Raw genomic sequence first — 11,184 nt, 5'->3', positions numbered from 1 at the left:
AACAAGGAGGAACTTTCTGACAGTGAGAGCAATCAACCAATTGCCCTTGGAAGTTGTGGCAGCTTCATCACTTGAGACTTTCAAGAAGAGATTGGACTGCCATTTGTCAGAAAAGGTGTAGGGTCTGTTGCTTGAGGGGGGGTTGGACTAGATGACCTACAAGGTCCCTTCCAACTCTGTATTTCCATCTTATGCTTTAAGTCTTTAAGCCCCCACCCGAATGTTGAATGAAAGTTGTGTTTTATTGCTTTATTTTTTTTCTCATTCACGTATTGTCTTATGTTTTGTCTTGCACTCCCCCTCCCATGAATTGTAAGCCGCCCTGAGTCCCCTCAGGGAAAAGGGCGGCCTATAAATCACAAATAAAATCTAAAAAAATCTAAAATCTAAAGTCTGCCCAATACTTCTGAATTGGTCCTGGAAATCTGATTGATCTCTGAGGTGCGACCTGGGTGTCCCTATGTTGTTGTAAGGTTGGGAAAAGTGGCACCGCGGTGCCAAAACCTCAGCAGGTGGCCCATCTTCAAAGAAGAACAATCGCCCTCTCGCCCACGCACCTCCTCCCACTTTCCCTCCCGCCACATCCAATCGTCCTCCCCGCCTCAGAATGTGGTTTTCGTTCACTTTCGTTTCTCCCTCGACTTCGCTTTGGAGCGTCTCCACTGGTGCCAAAGAGCGCGCAGACAGAGAGAGAGAAGAGAGAGAGAGAGAGAGAGAGAGAGAGAGAGAGAGAGAGAGAGAGAGAGAGAGAGGAGTGACGGCGGGCGGGCGGACGAAGCGTTTTTGCTGGGGCTTTCCGCCGATTGTTCTCCCCGATGGGCAAACAGATCCCCGACGTCTGCGGGCCCCTGTCCCCCGAGGCCAAACTGCAGGCAGAGCCGAAGAAGGCGATTTGTTACACGGGCATGAGATGGAGGAGTTGCTGCGCGGTCCTCTTTGCCATCCCTGTCGCCCTCTTTTTCCTTTTCCTGGCTTTGTACGTGCAGCTCCAGGATTCGGATCCGGTGACCCAGCTGAAGGCCTGCAAAGTGGAGTTACAGAACCAAACTTCCCAGATGCGGGATGGCCTCGGCTCCATGCAGAAGCGCGTGGAAGAGACGGGGAGCGACCTGGAGAAGGCGAGGGTCGAAAGGGATGGGCTGCGAGCCGAACTGGCGGTCGCTAACCGGAGCCTGGAGAAGGCGAGGGAGGACTGGGGCTCCTGTCAAGAACAGCTGGTAAAGCAGCCTAATCGTCTTATTATCTTATTACGATTGTTGTTGTTGTTGACAAATTCTAACACTATCCTATTAGAAAGCTTGGGCCATCACTCTGTTTAACAACTAATTCCCACAACAGTTTCAATAATTTACCAAGAAAGTGTTACTACTATTCTTCTCTTCCTTCCTAGTATCTATCTGTCCCCACCTATGACTATATAACCATGTTGCTTGTATCTTTCAATTTATATTGTTTTTATTATTTCCTAGTACGATTTGATACCTTGATTATCACTATCTTTTTATTTTTCACAAATGTATCTTTTGATGTCTTTTTATGTACACTGAGAGAATATGCACCAAATTCCTTGTGTGTCCAATCACACTTGGCCAATAAAGAACTCTATTCTATTTTTTGTTGTACCCCCCCCCCCCGCCAACCATATTAATCCATAGTTTAGTTTATTAAAGTTTAGCTTGGCATGGTTTGACTTAATTTTAAGGGCCTTTCCCAGACATGACTTGACTTGATTAATTTAGGAGCCTCCCCAGACAGTCCAGACAATGCTGGGTGAGTCACAATATAACAAACAATCAAATAAAATAATGAATAATTAAAAAAAATAAAGTAAAATAAGAAGAACAACCAACCGAAAGAACAAGATGGCCGTCCAGCTAACAATACACAAAACCCCCATGTATTTGACACACACATATACATTACCCATCAAATGGGACAGGCTATTAATATGTGCCTGCCTGCCCCCAAATGCAGGAAAATGTAGTAGTCTTCTCAGATTTCAGTTGTTCTCTCTGATTTTTTCCAATAGCAATGGCTAGATTTGACCTTAATCAAGTTAAAAACATCTGGAGGTTATCTACTTCTGACTTAACTTCTAGGTTCCTATCTTATGAGTTGGTAAGCAAGCATAGTCAGGCCAAGGATCCATGCAAGAAAAACTGCAAAAGTCAAAACAGGAAAACTTAATGGATGATGGCTGCCTGGAACTGGTTTATATCCTCCTGCCCCCTCCTTGATTTCCTATCGTATTTGCATTTTTCCCCATGATGTTTTAATCCTGTAGGTCAGTTTGAATCTTTTGATGTGACGGTCATTAATTAAATAAACTTATCATTATTTTTGATTATTACAGTACTTGATTTTTTTAAAAAAGATGGCTGGCTCACCTTTTAGATGGAATAATTTTGTAGTGGAAACAAGAGACAACGAAGCCAAGCGATGCAATATAGGAAAAGTTTATTGAATGCGCAGGTTCAAACATGCCAAACAAGCATAAGAAGTTTGAACCCCGAAAGGTTCTTAAAGACATACATTTATAGTGCAAATTATGTCAACATCTGTAGAGGCAGTATCTAAGCATATAAGGTAATAAGAGGAACCAAAAAATGTCTATGCCAGATGGTCGACAGTTACTATGCCAAGAATATACATGGTCAGTGCCTTATAGATCATGTGTGACATATAGAAAAGCAAAACAGGACATATCTTGCAAGATAACAGGAAACTCCCTGTCTGGGTCTGCTTGTTCCCAGATGCATAAAAATACTTACTGCCACTTCAGCAACTGTCAGCAATTGCTTTCTGCCAATGGTGCAAAACCTAACTTTGATCAGAGTATTTGATATTAAACGTGAACTATAGAACTGTTAGCCATAATTAGGTCTATTAGCCTACCTTAATTTCAGACAACTAGTCTATTGGCAGGAAATTTTAAAAGACAACAAAAATAATGAAATGATATATCTCGGATTTTACTGAATAAAATTTCTGGCAAGTAAGTTTACAATATTTACCACCAGTCTCTCTCTTTTTCCAGTATATTGTAAGGACTTTAAATGGTTGCATTAATTTGAAAAAAGGATAAAACAAATTGTAAGAACTAAGTAAAAAGTGGAAATGGTTTCATTTGACAAAAACAATAATATTCCTCTAACTCCTGAACCTAATCAATGATTAACAATAAACAATGCTTATCTCCAGCTATCAGTTGCAAATTGTTGACTGTAGTTGTAGGCTAAGTTAATAATCCAAGAAGCAACACAAAGGGAACTCTTGAGCATAAAGCAGATCCTCCCCAAACTGAGATTCTTTCAGTCTATTAGACGATAGCTTATTTTTCTGACATGATGCATGGAAGTGATTGGGAAACCCTGCCAGATTCTGGCCACAGAGGAAGTTCTCTGCTAGACAACTTTAAATGGTAAAATGGATTGACAAAAATCTATTCATCGTAACAGAATCAACTTTTATTTGTCCTAAGTGATTTTTTAAAATGTTTTTTTTCTTTCTCTTTCTTTCTTGGTTTCCTAGTATACATCAATAATTCTCTAGAAATGTTAGAAAATAAATGAAAGCAGAGATAGGTAGGTAGGCCGGTAGGAAGGTAGGTAGGTAGGTAGGTAGGTAGGTAGGTAGGTAGGTAGAAAGAAAGAAAGAAAGAAAGAAAGAAAGAAAGAAAGAAAGAAAGAAAGATTGATTTCAAGCATAATTCCAAGAATTCAGCAGAACAATTTGAGTTTTTCAAAATGTTCCTGGTACAAACTTCAGTAGGTTTAAAACAATGGTGAAATTAATTAAACTGAGTCGGTCATGGGAGGGAGAATAGGCATATGTGGGAGGGAAGGTCAAGTAAACAACCTCTGGGCCTCTTGGTATCTGAAAAAATGCCATTTTGTCTCCCCCTCCCCCCCCTGCTACACACACACACACACACACACTTTTTCTGAACAGATATTTCAAAAAAGTGAATCTTCAGCTGTCCTTTATAGACACCAGAAAACCAACTCTGCCAGGCATGTAATGTGTAATAACTTCCCGAGAAGCCTCTCAGGCCATTTTCTCATTCAGAATTCCAAGAAACAAAATACTTAGATTGTCTCAAAGGTGCTTTTTTCCAAAGGCAACTGGGCTTTCTTTGGTTTTTCCTTGAAGAGGTCTTCAGGGAGGACTGCAAATTTCCATAGACATCCAAAATGCTTACCATTGTGCTATAAATGCTACTGAACAGAAGGAGGTGCTATGCAACTGTTTTCCATTGGTTGCCTGAAGCCCCGTCAGTAAGATTTATAGCATCTACAAATCACAGAAGCCAGTCTCATAAGAGGGAAGATCTTGAGGCGTCTAGTATGAGTTCAAAAGTGTCAATACGCTTTCTCTTGTTTCTTCAACTCCCAAATTTGCTCCTATAGGGAATACTTGTTGCTTGCACGATTCTGATCTGCTCTGATACATCTCAGCACTATTACTTTAGGACACTAGTCCTGTCTTAAAGAGAAGGTTCAACATAACATACTGTTGGAATTGACAGATACCTTTCCTTTTGGTCTTCATCTAGAAAAGTGTGGAAAAAAATGCCACATCCCAAGTGAAGGAAGCTGTCCAGCGAGAAATGGAGAAAAACAAAGTGGCTGAAGGTGAGGTGGACCAGTGGGGACCAGGGTGGGTGATAATAGATTGAACTTTGGAAGAGAACTCATAGATAGTAGATTAAGACAATGGGGAAAGTTTTGTCCCTGCTTAGAACATGTTTTGACTGCCCCCATGTGACATTTTCACCAGTAATTTGAGTCATACAAGACATTAGAGCCGTGGTGGCGCAGTGGTTAGAATGTAGTATTACAAGCTAACTCTGTCCACTGTCAGGAATTCGATTCTCTTTGGCTTAAGGTTGACTCAGCTTTTCATCCTTCCTGAGCACCCAGATTGTTGGGGGGTAATATGCTAACTCTGTAAACTGCTTAGAGAAGTCTGTAAAGCAGTGTGATGCGGTATATAAGTTTAAGTGCTATTGCTATTCTGGATTTCATGTCATTTCCTGAATCAGCAGCATTGTTGGGGTCTTTATGAAGACAAAATTAATTGACACTCTTTTTTAATCAATGGAGAAAATTTAGCTGCAAGGTACCTTCCCTTCACCTCATTAAAACCTGGTTTTGGTTTTAACATTCTGCAGGGTGTTATACAGCAGAGGTCTTCAAATTTGCTAACTTTAAGACTTGTGGACTTCAACTCCCAGAAGTCTTAAAATTGGCAAGTTTGGGGACCCCTGGTATACAGTAATGTGGGAAGTATTAGAAGTAAAGAATGGGGGTTCAGTTGGAGAGTGAGAGCTGCCATTATCCAGTTTCTGAGCCCCATTGCAGAACCCTCTATAAAGGGAAGGTGTTTAGATTTTAAAAAGTCTTAAGTATCACATTGATGAAGCTGATTTACCACCAAAGGTTTGGGGAATTTGCTCATTTGCCCCATTAAAAGTTGTTGGAAAGTTCCCCCACTATTGTGGGGTATTAATAATTTAAAATGTAGTGATGGACTCCCAAGGATGCCCCAATAAGAATAATGATAGTATGTCACCCTCTAGGCCAGGGGTGTCAAACTCAGATCCAGCCCCTGATGGGCTGGATCTGGCCCATGGCACACTTAGATCTGGCCCACGGTGCGGCGACGCCCTAAAAACAGCAAAGGACCAACTGTGGTGCCTCTTCCAGGGAAAACTGAGCTAGGGAGGGCCACGTGCAGCGAACTCACGATCACGAACTCTGTTGCAGCTGAAAACAGGAGCCCGGTTTTGCTGGCAGAGTGCTTGAGCCACCACAGGGGCCCCTGACATGAGTGACATCGAGCTGACCACACCCACTCTGGTCATGCCCCCTGCCCCCCCCCCTCACCGAGGTCAGACACAACCCTGATGCAGCCCTCAATGAAATCGTTTGACACCTCTGCTCTAGGTTGTCCAACTGGAGAGTTCTTTGCCTTTTTAATTTCTGGAAGCTTTAATTAGTGCCAATCCTGAAACAGAAAGAGTAACGATGTCATCCCTGTGCATGTAGGGAAACTTTTAATGAGAAATTATCTAACAAAACCAATGAAAACAGCTATATAGATCTAAAAAATAAAAAAGGAGTTTATTGGAGAAAGGAAAATATAGGGAAACAAGAGGGGGTTGCAACTAATTAGACAGGGGTGATGTCCTAAATTATGGGAACCAGAGGCTCTATTTTGCAAATGGTAATAGGGAATAAGTCAGGGATGCGGTGGCTCAGTGGCTAAGACGCTGAGCTTGTCGATCAGAAAGATCAGCAGTTTGGCGGTTCAAATCCCTAGCGCTGCGTAACGGAGTTACTTGTCCCAGCTTCTGCCAACCTAGCAGTTTGAAAGCATGTAAAAATGCAAGTAGAAAAATAGGGACAACTTTTGGTGGGAAGGTAATGGTGCTCCGTGCACCTTTGCCGTTTAGTCATACTGGCCACATGACCATGGAGACGTCTTCGGACAGCGCTGGCTCTTCGGCTTTGAAACAGAGATGAGCACCGCCCCCTAGAGTCGGGAACGACAAGCACATATGTACGAGGGGAATCTTTACCTTTACCTAATAGAGAATAAAGCTGTGGAACAACCATGTTTGACAAGAATGCCACCAATATACACAACAAACCCGTAACAGGGTATAGAGCAATCCTCTTTGAAGAGATGGTGGGAATGCATGCAGAAGGAAAGCAGATTTTAATCAATTAGTGAGGGTCATGACAGCCTTATCAGACTGAATTTTCACAGATGAAATTATAATAAAACTGTGAGAAATGAAAAAAAAAGAATTTTAAAAAATATTTTATTTATGCATTTTTCTTTTATAAACGTACGTGCTTCGCGAACAGTGTGTTGTCTGAGTCTATCCGCTTATACGTGGTAGTATATTACGTTATGTAACAGTATATATAATAGTATTTTTTTTAAAGAATTTTTGAAAGGTCCCTTTGAATGGCAAGGTTCTGTAGCTTGCTTAGCTTATGCCTACAAAAACACTCAGAAAACAGGAAAAATTTACAAGGAAGGGACACAGACATCGGCCTATGAACATCTAAGCCCAAGGTTCAAAACATTTCTCCCTCTCTCCTATGATCTCTCAGTGAAACATAAGAGCTTAATCAAGGAAGTACAGTAGTTAACTAGTTTCAATAGAAAAAAATATTTGTAATTCAGGGTTGATCCATGGGGTCCTTGGTTCTCTCTGGGTTTGGTTGTTTTTTGAAGATGTTTCATTATCCAGCTAGGTAACATCAGTAGCACTGATGATGTTACTTAGTTGGGTAATGAAACATCTGCAAGAAAACAACCAAGCTCCGAGGTCACCAAGGGCCCCGCAGTAATGAGTTCAGCTTAGCTGATGGTGTCCACTTTAATAGGAATTTTGTGTATGTGTGCAATTGCAACCTTCCCTTGTTTTCTCTTTATTTCCCTTTCTCTAATAAACTCCTTTTTTGAACCCCAGTCTTATAGCATCTGTTAGGGAAACTGACTTTTCAGAGCCCTACATTTGTTGCCCTTGATATACTTGGCAAATCAGAAAAGATCTAATGTTACAGCATGGCAAAAACCTCAGCCCTAGGCAGGGACAAAAGTGGGGAGAAAGGTGGGGAGAGAGTGGTGAGGAATAGACGCACGGCTCACATTCCTGTGTCCATTTGAGGTGCTTGCCAATTGATATATTGCAGATGCCAGAGCAGCCCGTGCTGGACACTTTCGCATGTAGGCTGGTACAGTTCTGCACATAAACTACCGTATATACTCGAGTATAGGCCGACCCAAATATAAGCCGAGGCACCTAATTTTACCACAAAAAACTGGAAAAGTTATTGACTCGAGTATAAGCCTAGGGTGGGAAATGCAGCAGCTACCAATAAATTTCAAAAATAAAAATAGATACCAATAATGCCATTGCCCATTGAATAACATATACAGCCTGCCTGTGCCCATTAAATATACAGTAGCCATTGTAAAAATTTGCTCTGCATAACAAATTATTATCACACAATACCGGTGTATTCAATGAAATACTTCACTCACCTCATGATGCTGATGTCCCGCTGTGATGATGATGTCCCGCCTCCTATGACACATGGCACAGTGATTCCTATCATTGGATCACTGTACCAGAGGAGGTGGGACATCGCTATGTGGCTGCTTGCCATAACAAGGAGGAGGTGGGACATCGTTGCAGAGCGGCAGGAGGGGGAGGAAGGGGAATCGTAAGATAGCCCTGCATTACATTAGAACGTGAGGAGGGGGGGTGCACGCTGCGCGACAAACTGACACAGAGGGAGGGGAAACTCAGGGGCGCTGGGCCATTCACGAGCGTCACCCAGCGGCATGGCCCCGCCCCTTTTTCTCCTCCATTTCGGGCAAATTTTTCACTGACTCGAGTATAAGCCGAGGCGGCTTTTTTCAGCTCAAAAAGTGGGCTGAAAAACTAGGCTTATACTTGAGTATATACAGTAAAAGGAATGTTATACATATTGCTAAAAGGAATGTTGCAACAGCTAAACCCATTTTTTAAAAAAATGGAATTGTAGTCTGATTTGAGCCTGTTCTACCTTGATATTATTAACTTGGAGAGGCTCCGGTACCATTTGACTTTTGGAGCACCAAAACTTGTATCTCTTCAGATCTCTAATCCCTGGGCCAATTTATCAGATGCTTAAGAGGCACTGTGCTACCTTGGATATGCTGTGTGAAAGTTTGGAAGGGAAGCGTTTAAGCCCAACCTTTCAATAATATCAAGAGAACATGCTTGAATATAAAGGAAAGAAATCGCAAGATAATGTGGGAAAGATACTGCAATATAAACTTAGTTTGGGGAAAGATACTGCAATATAAACTTAGTTTAAGAAGCAGAAGATAATTTGTGACTCTTGTTTCCTTTCTTTAGAGGAGATTAAACAGCTTAAGCAACAACTCTCCAATTTACAACAGATGAAGGAGCAACAACAGTAAGAACACAAGATTATGATTCTATATATTCACTTTTAAATTTTGAATAATTTCCCTGCTGGGAATTCATAGACAACCAGGTGATTTCAGAAAATGTAGAACCAGATAAGAGGGGGATGTTCCTCTCTTCTTTTTAGCCTCAGGTATTCCAAGGTATGTAGATTGTCTCCAGATGGGTAAGTACCATGGCTAACTTTCTTGAATAGCCTGGTCTCCATCCCATTTACCTGTTAATCTATTACCTACTGTAGTCTGCATAATTGGCAATCATAAATTCATAAAGTTCACCAAGACCCCCTTGAGAGTCCACAAATTCAAAATTATTTGCCAGACATTGAAAATATTTTCAAAAATTTAAAACTGTGTCATTTTCTCATTATTATTTTTCATTATTAAAAATACATTTTTCTCTTGAAAAAAAATATTATGTTGATATTATTAGATATTGGACTTTACGTTGTTCTTTTGCATGATTCAATAAGTAAATATTATAGAAATACGGGCATTTTAACGTAATACAGAAAATATGGAGAACTTTGACCCATGCAAACCAAAGCTTTTTTGGAGTCCTCCATGATTTTGAAAGGCGGGAAGGGGTCCTGAGTGCAAATGTTTAAAAAATATTCTTCTAATGCGACAATGTTCTCTTTCCGCAGAAAGGAGATTCAGGATCTGGAGGATCAGCTTATGAAACATAAACCTCTGGAGCGCTCCAAGGGAGGTCTTCTCCTCGGGCCTTCTATGGTCCTTCTCTCACTTCTCCTTGCTGGCCTCCTCCTCTAGTCCGTTTGGACATTGCCAAGTTTGGGTGGTGCACAAGTGTCAAGTCTCACCCTACTTCATCTGCATAGCCACACTCCTCCTTCTGCATGTGGATTTTGGAGACTTCTGAGCTGCACCTTGTTAGGACAGGAACCTGATTCTGATGCCAGATTTGGACATCTATCTACTGTGATAACTTTTGACATTTTTGGCCACAGCAGTGGATTTGCTAGAGCTTGTATTACATTGCATTGTTACACAGAGCTTGGCAAATAAAGATCATTTTTGATTATATTAATAATAACCTATACCTGGTGAGTGTCAAATTGGGACAACTTTCTTTGCTTTCTGATTTGAGATTGAGAGATTTGAGAAGTTTATTTATATGCCGCCCTTTTCCCTGGGGGGACTCAGGGCGGCTTACAACTCGAAAAGGGGGGGGAAACAAACATTTAACACGTAGGACAGTACGTCATTAAAAAACACAACATTCATACCATTCGGGTGGGTTACAGTCTTTGGCCCCAGGCCTGACGGGATAGCCAGATTTTGAGGGCTGTGCGGAAGGTCTGGAGGGTGGTGAGGGTACGAATCTCCACGGGGAGATCGTTCCAGAGGGTCGGAGCTGCCACCGAGAAGGCTCTCCTCCGCGTGGTTGTCAGTCGACATTGACCGGCAGATGGGACTCGGAGGAGGCCTAATCTATGGGATCTAATAGGTCGAATGGAGGTGATTGGCAGTAGGCGGTCTCTCAAGTACCCAGATCCACTACCATGAAGGGCTTTATGGGTGACAAGTAGCACCTTGAAGCGTACCCGGAGATCGACAGGTAGCCAGTGCAGCTCGCGGAGGATAGGTGTTATGTGGGTGAAGCGAGGTGCACCCACAATCGCTCACGCGGCCGCATTCTGGACTAGCTGAAGTTGCCGAATACTCTTCAAGGGCAGCCCCATGTAGAGCACATTGCAGTACTCCAGCCTAGAGGTCACAAGGGCACGAGTGACTGATGGTTTGGTGGTTTCTCATGTTAATGTTCAGAAGACCAAAATGCTTTGATCATGCAGGAGGGTTTCAGTTTCAGCCTCTGCTAACTCTAGTCCTGATGGAAAGAAAAGCAACACCCATATAAATACATATAAACACATGCCCGAAAATGTGGAAAGTTGATACAAGCCAATAGTATCATTCCCCCCCCCCACAAGATGAAGGAAAACAGTTTAATTCCTTATTAAGAGGCTCACACCTTGTGGTCTCCTAATGTTGTAGGAAATGACGAGACACAAGCCAGCTCTTCAGAGAAGGAAAAGTTTATTTGCGCAGATTCAAAGTAAAAAGTAAATGGCCTGAACCCCGAGTCGGATTCAGGGACTTCCTTATATAGTGGTGATGATGCGTTCACCATATCTAGCCATAAGCCATCTGTTAGTTTTGGAA

General features: G+C 42.0%; 1 protein-coding gene across 1 annotated transcript; it reads left to right on the top strand.

Annotated features, from left to right (window-relative positions):
- Positions 1-757: 757 nt before the first annotated feature.
- LOC106544066 (uncharacterized) lies at positions 758-10,058 on the top strand. Its single transcript, XM_087702314.1, has 4 exons — positions 758-1,217; positions 4,556-4,634; positions 8,927-8,987; positions 9,645-10,058. The coding sequence occupies exons 1-4, from the start codon at positions 816-818 to the stop codon at positions 9,769-9,771; spliced, it is 669 nt and encodes a 222-aa protein (XP_087558440.1). The 5' UTR covers positions 758-815; the 3' UTR covers positions 9,772-10,058.
- Positions 10,059-11,184: the final 1,126 nt, after the last annotated feature.

This window comes from Thamnophis sirtalis, unplaced genomic scaffold (assembly GCF_051295495.1).
Source record: "Thamnophis sirtalis isolate CommonGarterSnake01/CBP01778 unplaced genomic scaffold, rThaSir2_p1.2 scaffold_1, whole genome shotgun sequence".
Classification (NCBI taxonomy): domain Eukaryota; kingdom Metazoa; phylum Chordata; class Lepidosauria; order Squamata; family Natricidae; genus Thamnophis; species Thamnophis sirtalis.
The sequence above is the reverse complement of the archived record's forward strand: the minus strand, read 5'-3'. Positions and strand labels throughout refer to the sequence as shown.

Bases quoted from the DNA above. Each gene is read 5' to 3' on its own strand.
- LOC106544066 (XM_087702314.1), top strand. From the start codon at position 816: ATGGGCAAACAGATCCCCGACGTCTGCGGGCCCCTGTCCCCCGAGGCC. The intron at 1,218-4,555 runs GTAAAGCAGCCT...GTCTTCATCTAG, and splicing joins GCTCCTGTCAAGAACAGCTG to AAAAGTGTGGAAAAAAATGC. The intron at 8,988-9,644 runs GTAAGAACACAA...CTCTTTCCGCAG, and splicing joins CAGATGAAGGAGCAACAACA to AAAGGAGATTCAGGATCTGG.